Source organism: Salmo salar, chromosome ssa10 (assembly GCF_905237065.1).
Source record: "Salmo salar chromosome ssa10, Ssal_v3.1, whole genome shotgun sequence".
Taxonomy (NCBI): domain Eukaryota; kingdom Metazoa; phylum Chordata; class Actinopteri; order Salmoniformes; family Salmonidae; genus Salmo; species Salmo salar.
In genome coordinates, this window is record NC_059451.1 from 2271069 (window position 1) to 2291613 (window position 20545).

The 20545-nt window shown below is 50.0% G+C and overlaps 1 protein-coding gene across 2 annotated transcripts in view; it reads right to left on the bottom strand.

Annotated features, from left to right (window-relative positions):
- LOC106590724 (cytoplasmic FMR1-interacting protein 1 homolog) overlaps positions 1 to 20545 on the bottom strand; it is an 82268-nt gene that overhangs the window by 27379 nt on the left and 34344 nt on the right. For both annotated transcript variants that reach the window (XM_045687220.1, XM_045687219.1), the window contains exons 12-22: positions 19397 to 19519; positions 18659 to 18784; positions 13709 to 13875; positions 12319 to 12466; positions 10854 to 11007; positions 10168 to 10324; positions 9920 to 10016; positions 9137 to 9213; positions 4483 to 4591; positions 2603 to 2722; positions 1507 to 1706 (exon numbers count right to left, since the gene is read on the bottom strand). In XM_045687220.1, coding sequence (XP_045543176.1) covers positions 1507 to 1706; positions 2603 to 2722; positions 4483 to 4591; positions 9137 to 9213; positions 9920 to 10016; positions 10168 to 10324; positions 10854 to 11007; positions 12319 to 12466; positions 13709 to 13875; positions 18659 to 18784; positions 19397 to 19519 — 1478 coding nt within the window. The remainder of the gene's footprint in view (positions 1 to 1506; positions 1707 to 2602; positions 2723 to 4482; positions 4592 to 9136; positions 9214 to 9919; positions 10017 to 10167; positions 10325 to 10853; positions 11008 to 12318; positions 12467 to 13708; positions 13876 to 18658; positions 18785 to 19396; positions 19520 to 20545) is intronic.

Below are 20545 nucleotides of genomic sequence, written 5' to 3' on the forward strand. Positions count from 1 at the left end.
GCATATGGTCTCACAAGGGGTCTGAGGATCTCATCTCGGTACCTAATGGCAGTCAGGCTACCTCTGGCGAGCACATGGAGGGCTGTGCGGCCCCCCAAAGAAATGCCACCCCACACCATGACTGACCCACCGCCAAACCGGTCATGCTGGAGGATGTTGCAGGCAGCAGAACGTTCTCCACGGCGTCTCCAGACTCTGTCACGTCTGTCACATGTGCTCAGTGTGAACCTGCTTTCATCTGTGAAGAGCACAGGGCGCCAGTGGCGAATTTGCCAATCTTGGTGTTCTCTGGCAAATGCCAAACGTCCTGCACGGTGTTGGGCTGTAAGCACAACCCCCACCTGTGGACGTCGGGCCATCATACCACCCTCATGGAGTCTGTTTCTGACCGTTTGAACAGACACATGCACATTTGTGGCCTGCTGGAGGTCATTTTGCAGGGCTCTGGCAGTGTTCCTCCTGCTCCTCCTTGCACAAAGGCGGAGGTAGCGGTCCTGCTGCTGGGTTGTTGCCCTCCTACGGCCTCCTCCATGTCTCCTGATGTACTGGCCTGTCTCCTGGTAGCGCCTCCATGCTCTGGACACTACGCTGACAGACACAGCAAACCTTCTTGCCACAGCTCGCATTGATGTGCCATCCTGGATGAGCTGCAGTACCTGAGCCACTTGTGTGGGTTGTAGACTCCGTCTCATGCTACCACTAGAGTGAAAGCACCGCCAGCATTCAAAAGTGACCAAAACATCAGCCAGGAAGCATAGGAACTGAGAAGTGGTCTGTGGTCCCCACCTGCAGAACCACTCCTTTATTGGGGGTGTCTTGCTAATTGCCTATAATTTCCACCTGGTGTCTATTCCATTTGCACAACAGCATGTGAAATTTTATTGTCAATCAGTGTTGCTTCCTAAGTGGACAGTTTGATTTCACAGAAGTGTGATTGACTTGGAGTTACATTGTGTTGTTTAAGTGTTCCCTTTATTTTTTTGAGCAGTATAGTAGTAGTAGTAGTAGTAGTAGTGTTACCTGTTAGTAGATCCGTTGTAGCAGTAGTAGTAGTAGTAGTTGTGTGTAGTAGTAGTAGTGTTACCTGTTAGTAGATCCGTTGTAGCAGTATAGTAGTAGTAGTAGTAGTAATAGTAGTAGTAGTAGTAGTAGTAGTAGTGTTACCTGTTAGTAGATCCGTTGTAGCAGTAGTAGTAGTAGTTGTGTGTAGTAGTAGTAGTGTTACCTGTTAGTAGATCCGTTGTAGCAGTAGTAGTAGTAGTTGTGTGTAGTAGTAGTAGTGTTACCTGTTAGTAGATCCGTTGTAGCAGTAGTAGTGTAGTAGTAATAGTAGTAGTAGTAGTAATAGTAGTAGTAGTAGTGTTACCTGTTAGTAGATCCGTTGTAGCAGTAGTAGTAGTAGTTGTGTGTAGTAGTAGTAGTAGTAGTAGTAGTAGTAGTGTTACCTGTTAGTAGATCCGTTGTAGCAGTAGTAGTAGTAGTTGTGTGTAGTAGTAGTAGTATTACCTGTTAGTAGATCCGTTGTAGCAGTAGTTGGGGAGGAAATCATAGTTGAGTTCCCAGAAGACGTGGAGTGTGATGCGTCCGTAGGGGGCGGAAACATTGTGATTGGCCTCCCGGAACATGGCGTCCATACTGTCCAGCGTCAGGAACTTCGACAGCAGCTTGTGGGTCATACGGTTGATGTTCATCAGACCTTCTAGTTCCTGTTACAGAGGAAGGGGAGAAGACAGCTTGTGGGTCATACGGTTGATGTCCAATCGGACCTTCTAGTTCCTGTTACAGAGGAAGGGGAGAAGACAGCTTGTGGGTCATACGGATGATGTCCAATCACCCCTTCTAGTTCCTGTTACACAGGAAGGGGAGAAGACAGCTTGTGGGTCATACGGATGATGTCCAATCACCCCTTCTAGTTCCTGTTACACAGGAAGGGGAGAAGACAGCTTGTGGGTCATACGGATGATGTCCAATCAGACCTTCTAGTTCCTGTTACAGAGGAAGGGGAGAAGACAGCTTGTGGGTCATACGGTTGATGTCCAATCGGACCTTCTAGTTCCTGTTACAGAGGAATGAGAGAAGACAGCTTGTGGGTCATACGGATGATGTCCAATCACCCCTTCTAGTTCCTGTTACAGAGGAAGGGGAGAAGACAGCTTGTGGGTCATACGGTTGATGTTCAATCGGACCTTCTAGTTCCTGTTACAGAGGAAGGGGAGAAGACAGCTTGTGGGTCATACGGTTGATGTTCAATCGGACCTTCTAGTTCCTGTTACAGAGGAAGGGGAGAAGACAGCTTGTGGGTCATACGGTTGATGTCCAATCGGACCTTCTAGTTCCTGTTACAGAGGAAGAGGAGAAGACAGCTTGTGGGTCATACGGTTGATGTCCAATCGGACCTTCTAGTTCCTGTTACAGAGGAAGAGGAGAAGACAGCTTGTGGGTCATACGGTTGATGTCCAATCGGACCTTCTAGTTCCTGTTACAGAGGAAGGGGAGAAGACAGCTTGTGGGTCATACGGTTGCTGTCCAATCGGACCTTCTAGTTCCTGTTACAGAGTGGACAGTCAATACATAACACAGACACACTTAAAGCAGGTCGTACCACGATGGATGTGAGGTCCTCGCTCTCGAAGCGGTTGATGGCCAGCTCCAGAGACTTGTAGAGAGCAGCAGACACTCTCTGGGTGATCAGACGGTTCAGGTCTATGGAACGACCCAGCAGCTACAGAGAGGAGAGGAACCAACGTGAGGGACAACCCAGACAGGCAAGGACTACATGAAGTAAAGAGAGGCAACACTGGGAAGAGGGAGCAGTGGGGGAAGAGGGAGCAGTGGGGGAAGAGGGAGCAGTGGGGGAAGAGGGAGCAGTGGGGAAGAGGGAGCAGTGGGGAGAGGGAGCAGTGGGGGAGAGGGAGCAGTGGGGGAGAGGGAGCAGTGGGGGAGAGGGAGCAGTGGGGAGAGGGAGCAGTGGGGGAGGGAGCAGTGGGGGGAGGGAGCAGTGGGGAGAGGGAGCAGTGGGGAGAGGGAGCAGTGGGGGAGAGGGAGCAGTGGGGAGAGGGAGCAGTGGGGGAGAGGGAGCAGTGGGGAGAGGGAGCAGTGGGGAGAGGGAGCAGTGGGGGAGAGGGAGCAGTGGGGAGAGGGAGCAGTGGGGGAGGGAGCAGTGGGGAGAGGGAGCAGTGGGGGAGAGGGAGCAGTGGGGGGAGGGAGCAGTGGGGGAAGGGCGTAGTGGGGGGGAGTAATGGGGGGAGGGAGTAATGGGAGGGAGTAGTGGGGGGGGTGACCACAACCAGTTTCAGCTGGATATTAGCTATGCGTTTTATTGAGTTGTAATTGGCTGACACAGTTCTCATCACCTCACACATTAACAGAGGAGCAGTAAATCTACTTTAATTTGCACACAGACCCCAACCCCCGTGGCAACTACATCAGACCCAACCCCCGTGGCAACTACATCAGACCTGAACGTGGCGTTGTTTCAGCAGGGTCTCGTAGCGGTTGGAGGGTTAGAGGTAAGGGGGTTACCTGGACGTGGCGTTGTTTCAGCAGGGTCTCGTAGCGGTTGGAGGGTTAGAGGTAAGGGGGTTACCTGGACGTGGCGTTGTTTCAGCAGGGTCTCGTAGCGGTTGGAGGGTTAGAGGTAAGGGGGTTACCTGGACGTGGCGTTGTTTCAGCAGGGTCTCGTAGCGGTTGGAGGGTTAGAGGTAAGGGGGTTACCTGGACGTGGCGTTGTTTCAGCAGGGTCTCGTAGCGGTTGGAGGGTTAGAGGTAAGGGGGTTACCTGGACGTGGCGTTGTTTCAGCAGGGTCTCGTAGCGGTTGGAGGGTTAGAGGTAAGGGGGTTACCTGGACGTGGCGTTGTTTCAGCAGGGTCTCGTAGCGGTTGGAGGGTTAGAGGTAAGGGGGTTACCTGGACGTGGCGTTGTTTCAGCAGGGTCTCGTAGCGGTTGGAGGGTTAGAGGTAAGGGGGTTACCTGGACGTGGCGTTGTTTCAGCAGGGTCTCGTAGCGGTTGGAGGGTTAGAGGTAAGGGGGTTACCTGGACGTGGCGTTGTTTCAGCAGGGTCTCGTAGCGGTTGGAGGGTTAGAGGTAAGGGGGTTACCTGGACGTGGCGTTGTTTCAGCAGGGTCTCGTAGCGGTTGGAGGGTTAGAGGTAAGGGGGTTACCTGGACGTGGCGTTGTTTCAGCAGGGTCTCGTAGCGGTTGGAGGGTTAGAGGTAAGGGGGTTACCTGGACGTGGCGTTGTTTCAGCAGGGTCTCGTAGCGGTTGGAGGGTTAGAGGTAAGGGGGTTACCTGGACGTGGCGTTGTTTCAGCAGGGTCTCGTAGCGGTTGGAGGGTTAGAGGTAAGGGGGTTACCTGGACGTGGCGTTGTTTCAGCAGGGTCTCGTAGCGGTTGGAGGGTTAGAGGTAAGGGGGTTACCTGGACGTGGCGTTGTTTCAGCAGGGTCTCGTAGCGGTTGGAGGGTTAGAGGTAAGGGGGTTACCTGGACGTGGCGTTGTTTCAGCAGGGTCTCGTAGCGGTTGGACGCGGGCCAGGGGATGTTGGCTCCCTGGTTCTTACAGTCCGCTCTCAGACGCTTGTCCAGCAGCAGACTGAGGAGAAGAGAGAAACAACACACCATATAAACAATAAAGACAACTAGAAAGAGACCCTACTTTAAGTTAAACACGCTGGGCAGAAGGGTACAGAAGTTAAAGGGAAATCTCCTGTAAACAGCTGAGGGATAGGGGTGGAGAAACACAACCACTCACTAACACCTCTGGACGTTAGGCACAAGTTGTCCAAAAATAAATAATCAATGAGGGAGTGTGTTTGATAAACATGAGGGAAAAAAAGGAATACTGTCTGTCTATCTGTAGGGTGTAGGAAACACCAAGACTCACACATACAGCCTAGTTCAGAAGGGCCAGTATTGAATTAGAAGGGCCAGTATTGAATGAGGAGGACCCATGTCGAAGGGCCAGTATTGAATGAGGAGGACCCATGTCGAAGGGCCAGTATTGAATTAGAAGGGCCAGTATTGAATGAGGAGGACCCATGTCGAAGGGCCAGTATTGAATTAGAAGGGCCAGTATTGAATGAGGAGGACCCATGTAGAAGGGCCAGTATTGAATGAGGAGGACACATGTAGAAGGGCCAGTATTGAATGAGGAGGACCCATGTAGAAGGGCCAGTATTGAATGAGGAGGACACATGTAGAAGGGCCAGTATTGAATGAGGAGGACACATGTAGAAGGGCCAGTATTGAATGAGGAGGACCCATGTAGAAGGGCCAGTATTGAATGAGGAGGACCCATGTAGAAGGGCCAGTATTGAATGAGGAGGACCCATGTAGAAGGGCCAGTATTGAATGAGGAGGACCCATGTAGAAGGGCCAGTATTGAATGAGGAGGACACATGTAGAAGGGCCAGTATTGAATGAGGAGGACCCATGTAGAAGGGCCAGTATTGAATGAGGAGGACACATGTAGAAGGGCCAGTATTGAATAAGGAGGACATGTCGATGGGCCAGTATTGAATAAGGAGGACATGTCGATGGGCCAGTATTCGGGTGACAGGTAGCCTTGTGGTTAGAGCGCTGGACTAGTCCCTGAGCTGACAAGGTAAAAATCTGTCGTTCTGCCCCTGAACAAGGCAGTTAACCCACTGTTCCCCAGTAGGCCGTCAATGTAAATAAGAATTTGTTCTTAACTGACTTGCCTAGTTAAATAAAATAAAATTGAATAAGGAGGACACATGTAGAAGGGCCAGTGGTTCTTCTTGGGGACTTATAAGGAACTGGGGACATTGTAAAATCAGCCAATTGGAATCTAAAATGGGTATAGCAGATAAAAAAGGTAGAAATTAAACTTGTGTCATTTCAATTGGGTGCATAAACACTATCCAAAACAAGAGGGGTAGTAAACAGTTTCCCAGGGTAGTCAACAGTTTACCAGGGTAGTCAACAGTTTCCACAGCGTGTAAACAAACCCAACAGGTCAATGAGGCAGCGTGTAAACAAACCCAACAGGTCAATGAGGCAGCGTGTAAACAAACCCAACAGGTCAATGAGGCAGCGTGTAAACAAACCCAACAGGTCAATGAGGCAGCGTGTAAACAAACCCAACAGGTCAATGAGGCAGCGTGTAAACAAACCCAACAGCTCAATGAGGCAGCGTGTAAACAAACCCAACAGGTCAATGAGGCAGCGTGTAAACAAACCCAACAGGTCAATGAGGCAGCGTGTAAACAAACCCAACAGGTCAATGAGGCAGCGTGTAAACAAACCCAACAGGTCAATGAGGCAGCGTGTAAACAAACCCAACAGGTCAATGAGGCAGCGTGTAAACAAACCCAACAGGTCAATGAGGCAGCGTGTAAACAAACCCAACAGCTCAATGAGGCAGCGTGTAAACAAACCCAACAGGTCAATGAGGCAGCGTGTAAACAAACCCAACAGGTCAATGAGGCAGCGTGTAAACAAACCCAACAGGTCAATGAGGCAGCGTGTAAACAAACCCAACAGGTCAATGAGGCAGCGTGTAAACAAACCCAACAGGTCAATGAGGCAGCGTGTAAACAAACCCAACAGGTCAATGAGGCAGCGTGTAAACAAACCCAACAGGTCAATGAGGCAGCGTGTAAACAAACCCAACAGGTCAATGAGGCAGCGTGTAAACAAACCCAACAGGTCAATGAGGCAGCGTGTAAACAAAGGAATTACGTAAAACCCTTAATAAAATAAAAAGGCTACCAAACTCGATTAAAACATTCGATCACATCAATAAGCCTGAGTGGGTTCTACTTCCGAACTACACATAAATAGTCATACCACAGGTAGGATAGTAAGTAAGTAGCCTAAGTTAGTTGCTGATCTATAAACAAGTCTTATCGATGTGGTGTTGAGAGTCAGAGATAAAGTATTTTCCATCATGACACCTGGATGGTCCCGTACTAGTTGTTTGGCCTGCCCAAAAGCTGCTCGCTGCCTGGACACAGTAGGGGACTAGTCCTGGTAGATAGGGAAGCTCTGTCCCTGAAAGCTGCCTGGACACAGTAGGGGAGCTGACTACTCCAGGTAGGTAGTCAGGTCAGAGACACTGGTAGATAGATCCCCAGCCAGGTGTTTCACGTCAGACTCCAGGGAGGTAGTCAGGTCAGAGACACTGGTAGATAGATCCCCAGCCAGGTGTTTCACATCAGACTCCAGGGAGGTAGTCAGGTCAGAGACACTGGTAGATAGATCCCCAGCCAGGTGTTTCACATCAGACTCCAGGGAGGTAGTCAGGTCAGAGACACTGGTAGATAGATCCCCAGCAGCCAGGTGTTTCACGTCAGACTCCAGGTAGGTAGTCAGGTCAGAGACACTGGTAGATAGATCCCCAGCAGCCAGGTGTTTCACATCAGACTCCAGGGAGGTAGTCAGGTCAGAGACACTGGTAGATAGATCCCCAGCCAGGTGTTTCACGTCAGACTCCAGGGAGGTAGTCAGGTCAGAGACACTGGTAGATAGATCCCCAGCAGCCAGGTGTTTCACATCAGACTCCAGGGAGGTAGTCAGGTCAGAGACACTGGTAGATAGATCCCCAGCAGCCAGGTGTTTCACGTCAGACTCCAGGGAGGTAGTCAGGTCAGAGACACTGGTAGATAGATCCCCAGCCAGGTGTTTCACATCAGACTACAGGGAGGTAGTCAGGTCAGAGACACTGGTAGATAGATCCCCAGCAGCCAGGTGTTTCACGTCAGACTCCAGGGAGGTAGTCAGGTCAGAGACACTGGTAGATAGATCCCCAGCAGCCAGGTGTTTCACGTCAGACTCCAGGGAGGTAGTCAGGTCAGAGACACTGGTAGATAGATCCCCAGCAGCCAGGTGTTTCACGTCAGACTCCAGGGAGGTAGTCAGGTCAGAGACACTGGTAGATAGATCCCCAGCCAGGTGTTTCACGTCAGACTCCAGGGAGGTAGTCAGGTCAGAGACACTGGTAGATAGATCCCCAGCCAGGTGTTTCACGTCAGACTCCAGGGAGGTAGTCAGGTCAGAGACACTGGTAGATAGATCCCCAGCCAGGTGTTTCACGTCAGACTCCAGGGAGGTAGTCAGGTCAGAGACACTGGTAGATAGATCCCCAGCCAGGTGTTTCACATCAGACTCCAGGGAGGTAGTCAGGTCAGAGACACTGGTAGATAGATCCCCAGCCAGGTGGTTCACGTCAGACTCCAGGGAGGTAGTCAGGTCAGAGACACTGGTAGATAGATCCCCAGCCAGGTGTTTCACGTCAGACTCCAGGGAGGTAGTCAGGTCAGAGACACTGGTAGATAGATCCCCAGCCAGGTGTTTCACGTCAGACTCCAGGGAGGTAGTCAGGTCAGAGACACTGGTAGATAGATCCCCAGCAGCCAGGTGTTTCACGTCAGACTCCAGGGAGGTAGTCAGGTCAGAGACACTGGTAGATAGATCCCCAGCCAGGTGTTTCACGTCAGACTCCAGGGAGGTAGTCAGGTCAGAGACACTGGTAGATAGATCCCCAGCCAGGTGTTTCACATCAGACTCCAGGGAGGTAGTCAGGTCAGAGACACTGGTAGATAGAGCCCCAGCCAGGTGTTTCACGTCAGACTCCAGGGAGGTAGTCAGGTCAGAGACACTGGTAGATAGATCCCCAGCCAGGTGTTTCACGTCAGACTCCAGGGAGGTAGTCAGGTCAGAGACACTGGTAGATAGATCCCCAGCCAGGTGTTTCACATCAGACTACAGGGAGGTAGTCAGGTCAGAGACACTGGTAGCGGAGGTCTCCAGTGTTGCAATCGTCACGGTGTGCACTCTGTTGTTATTTTGAGTGATGCAAAGCGCGTACCTCCAGGCTTACAGTCTCAGGAGAGGGCGGTAATGATGAAAAAGGGTCTTGTAGGCCGGGTTCTCTCAGTCCTATTTTTGTCTTTATGTTTCATGACAGGCTGATTTGAAAGCAGTAGTAGTCTTGCGTACTACAGACACGGATCACCAAACTAATATTTTAAAATAAATACAGGTTTATTGCTAAATTCACATAAACTTTAAGAATATTGCAAGAGCAAACGGAAAACATGTCAGTCGCACATTGCGTCGCCCCACCCGTATTTTTCAGTTATTGAACAGTATCGATTCAAAACGTTTAACGTACCTTCCAGCAAGAATCTTGTAGTAGGCAAATATCTGATCAGCCAGCTTGTAGACAAACTGATCAAAACACAGGTTGACCTGCAGTAAGAGGGAGTAATATAGGTTAGTGATCTGAAATACAGCCTCCTGCAACACAGGTTGACCTGCAGTAAGAGGGAGTAATATAGGTTAAAAAATACAGCCTCCTGCAAACAGGTTGACCTGCAGTAAAATGTTAGTAACAACCGAGGGAGTAATATAGGTTAGTGATCTGAAATACAGCCTCCTGCAACACAGGTTGACCTGCAGTAAGAGGGAGTAATATAGGTTAGTGATCTGAAATACAGCCTCCTGCAACACAGGTTGACCTGCAGTAAGAGGGAGTAATATAGGTTAGTGATCTGAAATACAGCCTCCTGCAACACAGGCTGACCTGCAGTGAGAGGGAGTATTATAGGTTAGTGATCTGAAATACAGCCTCCTGCAACACAGGTTGACCTGCAGTAAGAGGGAGTAATATAGGTTACTGATCTGAAATACAGCCTCCTGCAACACAGGTTGACCTGCAGTAAGAGGGAGTAATATAGGTTAGTGATCTGAAATACAGCCTCCTGCAACACAGGTTGACCTGCAGTAAGAGGGAGTAATATAGGTTAGTGATCTGAAATACAGCCTCCTGCAAGAACACCATTCAAATCAAAAGCTAATGTTACAGGTCACTGGCAAGCTCCCCTCAACAAGGAAGTACAATATCATTCATATTCAAAATGACTAGTGATGACCAGTCTAATGGTGGACTACGTACCTCTGCTTCGATCTCATCGTAGAGGAATTGCTTCTTGAACTTGGTCAGGGCGTAGTGAGCGCTGTCATTATAGAGGTCCAGAGGATACAGCACATACCTGAAGGACAGAGACTTCATGAGACTGGAAGACACTACTCTGTGTGTGAGTGTGTGAGTGAGTGAGTGAGTGAGTGAGTGAGTGAGTGAGTGAGTGAGAGAGAGAGTGAGAGAGAGAGTGAGAGAGAGAGTGAGAGAGAGAGCGTGCGTACTCCATCATTGAAGCCTCCTTCGTCTCCAGGATGTGGTCTGTGAGGATCCAGGGCATGGACATCTCGATGGGGAACTGGATCCTGCGACCCATAGTCAACTCCAGGAAGAACTCTCTGAACCAGAGCTGGGACAAGTCACAGCACTGCTGCAGGGTCTCTGTTAGGGAGGACAGAGGGACAGATAGAGGGTTAGAGAGGGGACAGAGACAGACAGAGGGTTAGAGAGGGGACAGAGAGACAGACAGAGGGGACAGAGAGACAGACAGAGGGTTAGAGAGGGGACAGAGGGACAGATAGAGGGTTAGAGAGGGGACAGAGACAGACAGAGGGTTAGAGAGGGGACAGAGAGACAGACAGAGGGGACAGGGGGACAGAGAGACAGACAGAGGGGACAGAGAGACAGACAGAGGGTTAGAGAGGGGACAGAGGGACAGATAGAGGGTTAGAGAGGGGACAGAGACAGACAGAGGGTTAGAGAGGGGACAGAGAGACAGACAGAGGGGACAGGGGGACAGAGAGACAGACAGAGGGGACAGAGAGACAGACAGAGGGTGAGAGAGGGGACAGAGGGACAGATAGAGGGTTAGAGAGGGGACAGAAACAGACAGAGGGTTAGAGAGGGGACAGAGAGACAGAGAGAGACAGAGGGGACAGGGGGACAGAGAGCAGGATGGTAAACTCCTTACCGCTGAAGTTGAGCAGGTGGGTATAGAAGAAGGACTCTCGGTGGAACTTCTCCATATCCATGATGGTGGGTCCCTCCAGACTGCTGCGGAGAGTCTTCTTAGATCCACTCTTATCAGCGATCAGAGACTCCAGCATGGTACGGACCATGTACAGCTACAGAGGAAGAGGAGGAGGAGAGGAAGAGGAGGATAGAGGAGGAGGATAGAGGAGGATATAGGAGAGGAGGAGGAGGAGAGGAAAGGCACAGAGGAAGAGGAGGAGGAGGAGAGGAGGATAGAGGAGAGGAAGAGGAGGATAGAGGAGGAGGATAGAGGAGAGGAGGATATAGGAGAGGAGAGGAGGAGGAGGAGAGGAAAGGCACAGAGGAAGAGGAGGAGGAGGAGAGGAGGATAGAGGAGAGGAAGAGGAGGATAGAGGAGAGGAAGAGGAGGATAGAGGAGAGGAAGAGGAGGAGGAGAGGAAGAGGAGGATTGAGACACACAACATGGCTTCAGGCTGGATCTTAGTAGTGAGAAACATGAGAGAGAGGAAGAGACAGACCGAGGGTGCTGAGAGAGGGGGGGGGAGAGAGACAGACCGAGGGTGCTGAGAGAGAGGGGGGAGAGAGACAGACCGAGGGTGCTGAGAGAGAGGGGGGAGAGAGACAGACCGAGGGTGCTGAGAGAGAGCGAGGAGACAGACCGAGGGTGCTGAGAGAGAGCGAGACAGACCGAGGGTGCTGAGAGAGAGCGAGACAGACCGAGGGTGCTGAGAGAGAGGGGGGAGAGAGACAGACCGAGGGTGCTGAGAGAGAGCGAGACAGACCGAGGGTGCTGAGAGAGAGCGAGACAGACCGAGGGTGCTGAGAGAGAGAGGAAGAGAGACAGACCGAGGGTGCTGAGAGAGAGAGAGAGACAGACCGAGGGTGCTGAGAGAGAGAGGGAGAGAGACAGACCGAGGGTGCTGAGAGAGAGAGGGAGAGAGACAGACCGAGGGTGCTGAGAGAGAGAGGGAGAGAGACAGACCGAGGGTGCTGAGAGAGAGAGAGAGACAGACAGACCGAGGGTGCTGAGAGAGAGAGAGAGACAGACAGAAGGGTGCTGAGAGAGAGAGGGAGAGAGACAGACCGAGGGTGCTGAGAGAGGGGGAGAGAGACACCGAGGGTGCTGAGAGAGAGAGGGAGAGAGACAGACCGAGGGTGCTGAGAGAGAGAGAGACACCGAGGGTGCTGAGAGAGAGAGGGAGAGAGACAGACCGAGGGTGCTGAGAGAGAGAGAGACACCGAGGGTGCTGAGAGAGAGAGGGAGAGAGACAGACCGAGGGTGCTGAGAGAGAGAGGGAGAGAGACAGACCGAGGGTGCTGAGAGAGAGAGGGAGAGAGACAGACCGAGGGTGCTGAGAGAGAGAGGGAGAGAGACAGACCGAGGGTGCTGAGAGAGGGGGAGAGAGACACCGAGGGTGCTGAGAGAGGGGACTCAGACAGACCTGTGTGCTGGAGGGGCCGACGGCGCGGCGTGGGACCTTGATGTCAAAGCCACCCTTGGGGTCTTTCTCTCCTCGCAGGGCCGGGTCATTGTGGGGCTCATGTCCCGCCTCCCAATCACAGATGGTCTTCCTGATGGCCTGCAGGACACTGGGGAGAGAAACACGGTGATTAGTACATCAGACTGAGTGTGTGTGTGTGGCTCTGTGTGTGTGTGTGGCTCTGTGTGTGTGTGTGTGTGTGTGTGTGTGGCTCTGTGTGTGTGTGTGTGTGGCTCTGTGTGTGTGGCTCTGTGTGTGGCTCTGTGTGTGTGGCTCTGTGTGTGGCTCTGTGTGTGTGTGTGTGTGGCTCTGTGTGTGTGTGTGTGTGTGGCTCTGTGTGTGTGTGTGTGTGTGTGTGTGGCTCTGTGTGTGTGGCTCTGTGTGTGTGTGGCTCTGTGTGTGTGTGTGTGGCTCTGTGTGTGTGTGTGGCTCTGTGTGTGTGTGTGGGCTCTGTGTGTATGTGGCTCTGTGTGTGTGTGTGCGTGTGTGGCTCTGTGTGTGTGTGTGTGCGTGTGTGGCTCTGTGTGTGTGTGTGCGCGTGTGGCTCTGTGTGTGTGTGTGTGTGTGTGCGCGGCTCTGTGTGTGTGTGTGTGTGCGCGTGGCTCTGTGTGTGTGTGTGCGCTGTGCGCGCGTGGCTCTGTGTGTGTGTGTGCGCGCGTGCGCGTGTGGCTCTGTGTGTGTGTGTGCGCGCGTGCGCGTGTGTGTGGCTCTGTGTGTGTGTGCGCGCGTGTGGCTCTGTGTGTGTGTGCGCGCGTGTGGCTCTGTCTGTGTGCGCGTGCGGCTCTCTGTGTGCGCGTGCGGCTCTCTGTGTGCGCGTGCGGCTCTCTGTGTGCGCGTGCGGCTCTCTGTGTGCGCGTGCGGCCTCTCTGTGTGCGCGTGCGGCTCTCTGTGTGCGCGTGCGGCTCTCTGTGTGCGCGTGCGGCCTCTGTGTGCGCGTGCGGCTCTCTGTGTGCGCGTGCGGCTCTCTGTGTGCGCGTGCGGCTCTCTGTGTGCGCGTGCGGCCTCTGTGTGCGCGTGCGGCTCTCTGTGCGCGTGCGGCTCTCTGTGTGCGCGTGCGGCTCTCTGTGTGCGCGTGCGGCTCTCTGTGTGCGCGTGCGGCTCTCTGTGTGCGCTGCGGCTCTGTGTGCGCGTGTGCGTGTGTGCGTGCGGCTCTCTGTGTGTGTGTGTGTGGCTCTCTGTGTGCGTGTGTGTGTGTGTGTGTCTCTCTGTGTGCGTGTGCGTGTGTGTGTGTGTGGCTCTCTGTGTGCGTGTGTGTGGCTCTCTGTGTGCGTGTGTGTGTGTGTGCGTGTGCGTGTGCGTGTGCGTGTGCGTGTGCGTGTGTGTGTGTGTGTGCGTGTGCGTGTGTGTGTACCTCTGCACCACGTTCTTCTTCTTCTTGATGGCCTGCCGTAGCGGGTCTCTCAGGGTGAGCTGGGCGAAGTCCTGCAGGACCGAGTAGATGGTGTGGCGGACAGCGTGGTTAAACACCGACTCCATACGACCCATCAGAAGCTGCAAACCCTTTATCATGGCCATCACCTGGAGGGAAGGAACACCTCAGTTACTCTCTAACACACCTAGAGACAGGTTCATTAACCTGTAAACCCTTTATCATGGCCATCACCTGGAGGGAAGGAACACCTCAGTTACTCTCTAACACACCTAGAGACAGGTTCATTAACCTGTAAACCCTTTATCATGGCCATCACCTGGAGGGAAGGAACACCTCAGTTACTCTCTAACACACCTAGAGACAGGTTCGTTAGAGACACACACACACCTAGAGACAGGTTAATTAGAGACACACCTAGAGACAGGTTAGTTAGAGACACACCTAGAGACAGGTTAATTAGAGACACACCTAGAGACAGGTTAATTAGAGACAGGTTAGTTAGAGACACACCTAGAGACAGGTTAATTAGAGACACACACCTAGAGACAGGTTAGTTAGAGACACACACCTAGAGACAGGTTAATTAGAGACACACACACCTAGAGACAGGTTAATTAGAGACACACACACCTAGAGACAGGTTAATTAGAGACACACCTAGAGACAGGTTAATTAGAGACACACCTAGAGACAGGTTAATTAGAGACACACCTAGAGACAGGTTAATTAGAGACACACCTAGAGACAGGTTAATTAGAGACACACCTAGAGACAGGTTAATTAGAGACACACCTAGAGACAGGTTAATTAGAGACACACCTAGAGACAGGTTAATTAGAGACACACCTAGAGACAGGTTAATTAGAGACACACCTAGAGACAGGTTAATTAGAGACACACCTAGAGACAGGTTAATTAGAGACACACCTAGAGACAGGTTAATTAGAGACACACCTAGAGACAGGTTAATTAGAGACACACCTAGAGACAGGTTAATTAGAGACACACCTAGAGACAGGTTAATTAGAGACACACCCACCTAGAGACAGGTTAATTAGAGACACACCCACCTAGAGACAGGTTAATTAGAGACACACCTAGAGACAGGTTAGTTAGAGACACACCTAGAGACAGGTTAGTTAGAGACACACCTAGAGACAGGTTAATTAGAGACACACCTAGAGACAGGTTAGTTAGAGACACACCTAGAGACAGGTTAATTAGAGACACACACACCTAGAGACAGGTTAGTTAGAGACACACCTAGAGACAGGTTAATTAGAGACACACACACCTAGAGACAGGTTAATTAGAGACAGGTTAATTAGAGACACACACACCTAGAGACAGGTTAATTAGAGACACACACACCTAGAGACAGGTTAGTTAGAGACACACACACCTAGAGACAGGTTAATTAGAGAAACACACACCTAGAGACAGGTTAGTTAGAGACACACACACCTAGAGACAGGTTAGTTAGAGACACACACACCTAGAGACAGGTTAGTTAGAGACACACACACCTAGAGACAGGTTATTTAGAGACACACACACCTAGAGACAGGTTAGTTAGAGACACACACACCTAGAGACAGGTTAATTAGAGACACACACACCTAGAGACAGGTTAATTAGAGACACACACCTAGAGACAGGTTAATTAGAGACACACACACCTAGAGACAGGTTAATTAGAGACACACACACCTAGAGACAGGTTAATTAGAGACACACACACCTAGAGACAGGTTAATTAGAGACACACACCTAGAGACAGGTTAATTAGAGACACACACACCTAGAGACAGGTTAATTAGAGACACACACACCTAGAGACAGGTTAATTAGAGACACACACACCTAGAGACAGGTTAATTAGAGACACACCTAGAGACAGGTTAATTAGAGACACACCTAGAGACAGGTTAATTAGAGACAGGTTAGTTAGAGACACACCTAGAGACAGGTTAATTAGAGACACACCTAGAGACAGGTTAATTAGAGACACACCTAGAGACAGGTTAGTTAGAGACACACCTAGAGACAGGTTAGTTAGAGACACACCTAGAGACAGGTTAATTAGAGACACACACACCTAGAGACAGGTTAATTAGAGACACACCTAGAGACAGGTTAGTTAGAGACACACCTAGAGACAGGTTAATTAGAGACACACCTAGAGACAGGTTAGTTAGAGACACACCTAGAGACAGGTTAGTTAGAGACACACCTAGAGACAGGTTAGTTAGAGACACACCTAGAGACAGGTTAATTAGAGACACACCTAGAGACAGGTTAATTAGAGACACACCTAGAGACAGGTTAATTAGAGACACACCTAGAGACAGGTTAGTTAGAGACACACCTAGAGACAGGTTAGTTAGAGACACACCTAGAGACAGGTTAGTTAGAGACACACCTAGAGACAGGTTAGTTAGAGACACACCTAGAGACAGGTTAATTAGAGACACACCTAGAGACAGGTTAATTAGAGACACACCTAGAGACAGGTTAATTAGAGACACACCTAGAGACAGGTTAATTAGAGACACACCTAGAGACAGGTTAATTAGAGACACACCTAGAGACAGGTTAGTTAGAGACACACCTAGAGACAGGTTAGTTAGAGACACACCTAGAGACAGGTTAATTAGAGACACACACACCTAGAGACAGGTTAATTAGAGACACACACACCTAGAGACAGGTTAATTAGAGACACACACCTAGAGACAGGTTAATTAGAGACACACACACCTAGAGACAGGTTAATTAGAGACACACCTAGAGACAGGTTAGTTAGAGACACACCTAGAGACAGGTTAGTTAGAGACACACACACACCTAGAGACAGGTTAGTTAGAGACACACACACCTAGAGACAGGTTAGTTAGAGACACACACACCTAGAGACAGGTTAGTTAGAGACACACACACCTAGAGACAGGTTAGTTAGAGACACACACACCTAGAGACAGGTTAATTAGAGACACACACACCTAGAGACAGGTTAATTAGAGACACACACACCTAGAGACAGGTTAATTAGAGACACACACACCTAGAGACAGGTTAATTAGAGACACACCTAGAGACAGGTTAATTAGAGACACACCTAGAGACAGGTTAATTAGAGACACACCTAGAGACAGGTTAATTAGAGACACACCTAGAGACAGGTTAATTAGAGACACACACACCTAGAGACAGACACACCTAGAGACAGGTTAGTTAGAGACACACCTAGAGACAGGTTAATTAGAGACACACCTAGAGACAGGTTAATTAGAGACACACCTAGAGACAGGTTAGTTAGAGACACACCTAGAGACAGGTTAGTTAGAGACACACCTAGAGACAGGTTAATTAGAGACACACCTAGAGACAGGTTAATTAGAGACACACCTAGAGACAGGTTAATTAGAGACACACCTAGAGACAGGTTAATTAGAGACACACCTAGAGACAGGTTAGTTAGAGACACACCTAGAGACAGGTTAGTTAGAGACACACCTAGAGACAGGTTAGTTAGAGACACACCTAGAGACAGGTTAATTAGACACACCTAGAGACAGGTTAATTAGAGACACACCTAGAGACAGGTTAATTAGAGACACACCTAGAGACAGGTTAATTAGAGACACACCTAGAGACAGGTTAGTTAGAGACACACCTAGAGACAGGTTAATTAGAGACACACCTAGAGACAGGTTAATTAGAGACAGGTTAATTAGAGACACACCTAGAGACAGGTTAATTAGAGACAGGTTAATTAGAGACACACCTAGAGACAGGTTAATTAGAGACACACCTAGAGACAGGTTAATTAGAGACAGGTTAATTAGAGACACACCTAGAGACAGGTTAATTAGAGACACACACACACCTAGAGACAGGTTAATTAGAGACACACCTAGAGACAGGTTAATTAGAGACACACCTAGAGACAGGTTAGTTAGAGACACACCTAGAGACAGGTTAATTAGAGACACACCTAGAGACAGGTTAGTTAGAGACACACCTAGAGACAGGTTAGTTAGAGACACACCTAGAGACAGGTTAATTAGAGACACACACACCTAGAGACAGGTTAATTAGAGACACACACACCTAGAGACAGGTTAATTAGAGACACACACACCTAGAGACAGGTTAATTAGAGACACACACACCTAGAGACAGGTTAATTAGAGACACACCTAGAGACAGGTTAATTAGAGACACACCTAGAGACAGGTTAATTAGAGACACACCTAGAGACAGGTTAATTAGAGACACACCTAGAGACAGGTTAATTAGAGACACACCTAGAGACAGGTTAATTAGAGACACACCTAGAGACAGGTTAGTTAGAGACACACCTAGAGACAGGTTAGTTAGAGACACACCTAGAGACAGGTTAATTAGAGACACACCTAGAGACAGGTTAATTAGAGACACACCTAGAGACAGGTTAATTAGAGACACACCTAGAGACAGGTTAGTTAGAGACACACCTAGAGACAGGTTAATTAGAGACACACCTAGAGACAGGTTAATTAGAGACACACCTAGAGACAGGTTAGTTAGAGACACACCTAGAGACAGGTTAGTTAGAGACACACCTAGAGACAGGTTAATTAGAGACACACCTAGAGACAGGTTAATTAGAGACACACCTAGAGACAGGTTAATTAGAGACACACCTAGAGACAGGTTAATTAGAGACACACCTAGAGACAGGTTAATTAGAGACACACCTAGAGACAGGTTAATTAGAGACACACCTAGAGACAGGTTAGTTAGAGACCTGTTTTCAGAAAGCCCAAAAAATGAAGCGTGAAAAACACAGAATTCTGCATTAACGTGACCCCTGGATTGGACAACAACCGAGTGTAATATTGTAGACCAGACAGGTCCAGCTAGAGAGGAGTCTGTCTCACTGACCTCTACCAGGGAGAACTTCTCCTCGCTAGTGTAGTTGTATCGTGTAGCTCTCTCATACTCCTCCGCGTTGTCAGGACACTCCTTGTTCGAGTACTTATCCGTTGGATGAACCAGCTTCCAGGAGTACTGCAGGAGGAAGAGTCATCCTCATCATCATCATCACCACCACCATGTTAGAAAACCTGATTCTAAAAACTGCTTTTATATAACATGAGGTATTCAAACATCTTCAACTCAATACCAGGAGACTGCTTTATATTACAGGTTTAGTGAGATCAATCTGAACCCTGCTCATTTATTCTGTCCTGTCGTGTTGTTTTAGCGCCAACCCTGGACGGGTTTTAGCGCCAACCCTGACCCTGGACGGGTTTTAGCGCCAACCCTGACCCTGGACGGGTTTTAGCGCCAACCCTGACCCTGGACGGGGTTTAGCGCCAACCCTGACCCTGGACGGGGTTTAGTGCCAACCCTGACCCTGGACGGGGTTTAGCGCCAACCCTGACCCTGGACGGGGTTTAGTGCCAACCCTGACCCTGGACGGGGTTTAGTGCCAACCCTGACCCTGGACGGGGTTTAGTGCCAACCCTGACCCTGGACGGGGTTTAGTGCCAACCCTGACCCTGGACGGGGTTTAGTGCCAACCCTGACCCTGGACGGGGTTTAGTGCCAACCCTGACCCTGGACGGGGTTTAGTGCCAACCCTAACCCTGGGCGGGTGTGAGGTCAGGGGTCACTCACCACTTCCATGACGTGTGCGCTCCACTGGGACAGTAGCTGCATCCCCTGCAGAGCCAGGTCAAACAACTTCCTGTACTCATGGTCTGTCTTGTGGGCCTCCTGACGACCGGAGCCTGTCACCACCTAGAGAGAGACACCTTTATTAGGACATAACAGGTTAACAGGCCCTGGTCTCCACCTAGAGAGAGACACCTTTATTAGGACATAACAGACGCTGGTCTCCACCTAGAGAGAGACACCTTTATTAGGACATAACAGACGCTGGTCTCCACCTAGAGAGAGACACCTTTATTAGGACATGACAGGTTAACAGGCCCTGGTCTCCACCTAGAGAGAGACACCTTTATTAGGACATAACAGGCCCTGGTCTCCACCTAGAGAGACACCTTTATTAGGACATAACAGGCCCTGGTCTCCACCTAGAGAGAGACACCTTTATTAGGACATAACAGACCCTGGTCTCCACCTAGAGAGAGCCACCTTTATTAGGACATAACAGGCCCTGGTCTCCACCTAGAGAGAGACACCTTTATTAGGACATAACAGGCCCTGGTCTCCACCTAGAGAGAGACACCTTTATTAAGACATAACAGGTTAACAGGCCCTGGTCTCCACCTAGAGAGAGACACCTTTATTAGGACATAACAGACCCTGGTCTCCACCTAGAGAGAGACACCTTTATTAGGACATGACAGGTTAACAGGCCCTGGTCTCCACCTAGAGAGAGACACCTTTATTAGGACATAACAGGCCCTGGTCTCCACCTAGAGAGACACCTTTATTAGGACATAACAGGCCCTGGTCTCCACCTAGAGAGAGACACCTTTATTAGGACATAACAGACCCTGGTCTCCACCTAGAGAGAGCCACCTTTATTAGGACATAACAGGTTAACAGACCCTGGTCTCCACCTAGAGAGAGACACCTTTATTAGGACATAACAGACCCTGGTCTCCACCTAGAGAGACACCTTTATTAGGACATAACAGGCCCTGGTCTCCACCTAGAGAGAGACACCTTTATTAGGACATAACAGACCCTGGTCTCCACCTAGAGAGAGACACCTTTATTAGGACATAACAGACCCTGGTCTCCACCTAGAGAGAGACACCTTTATTAGGACATAACAGGTTAACAGGCCCTGGTCTC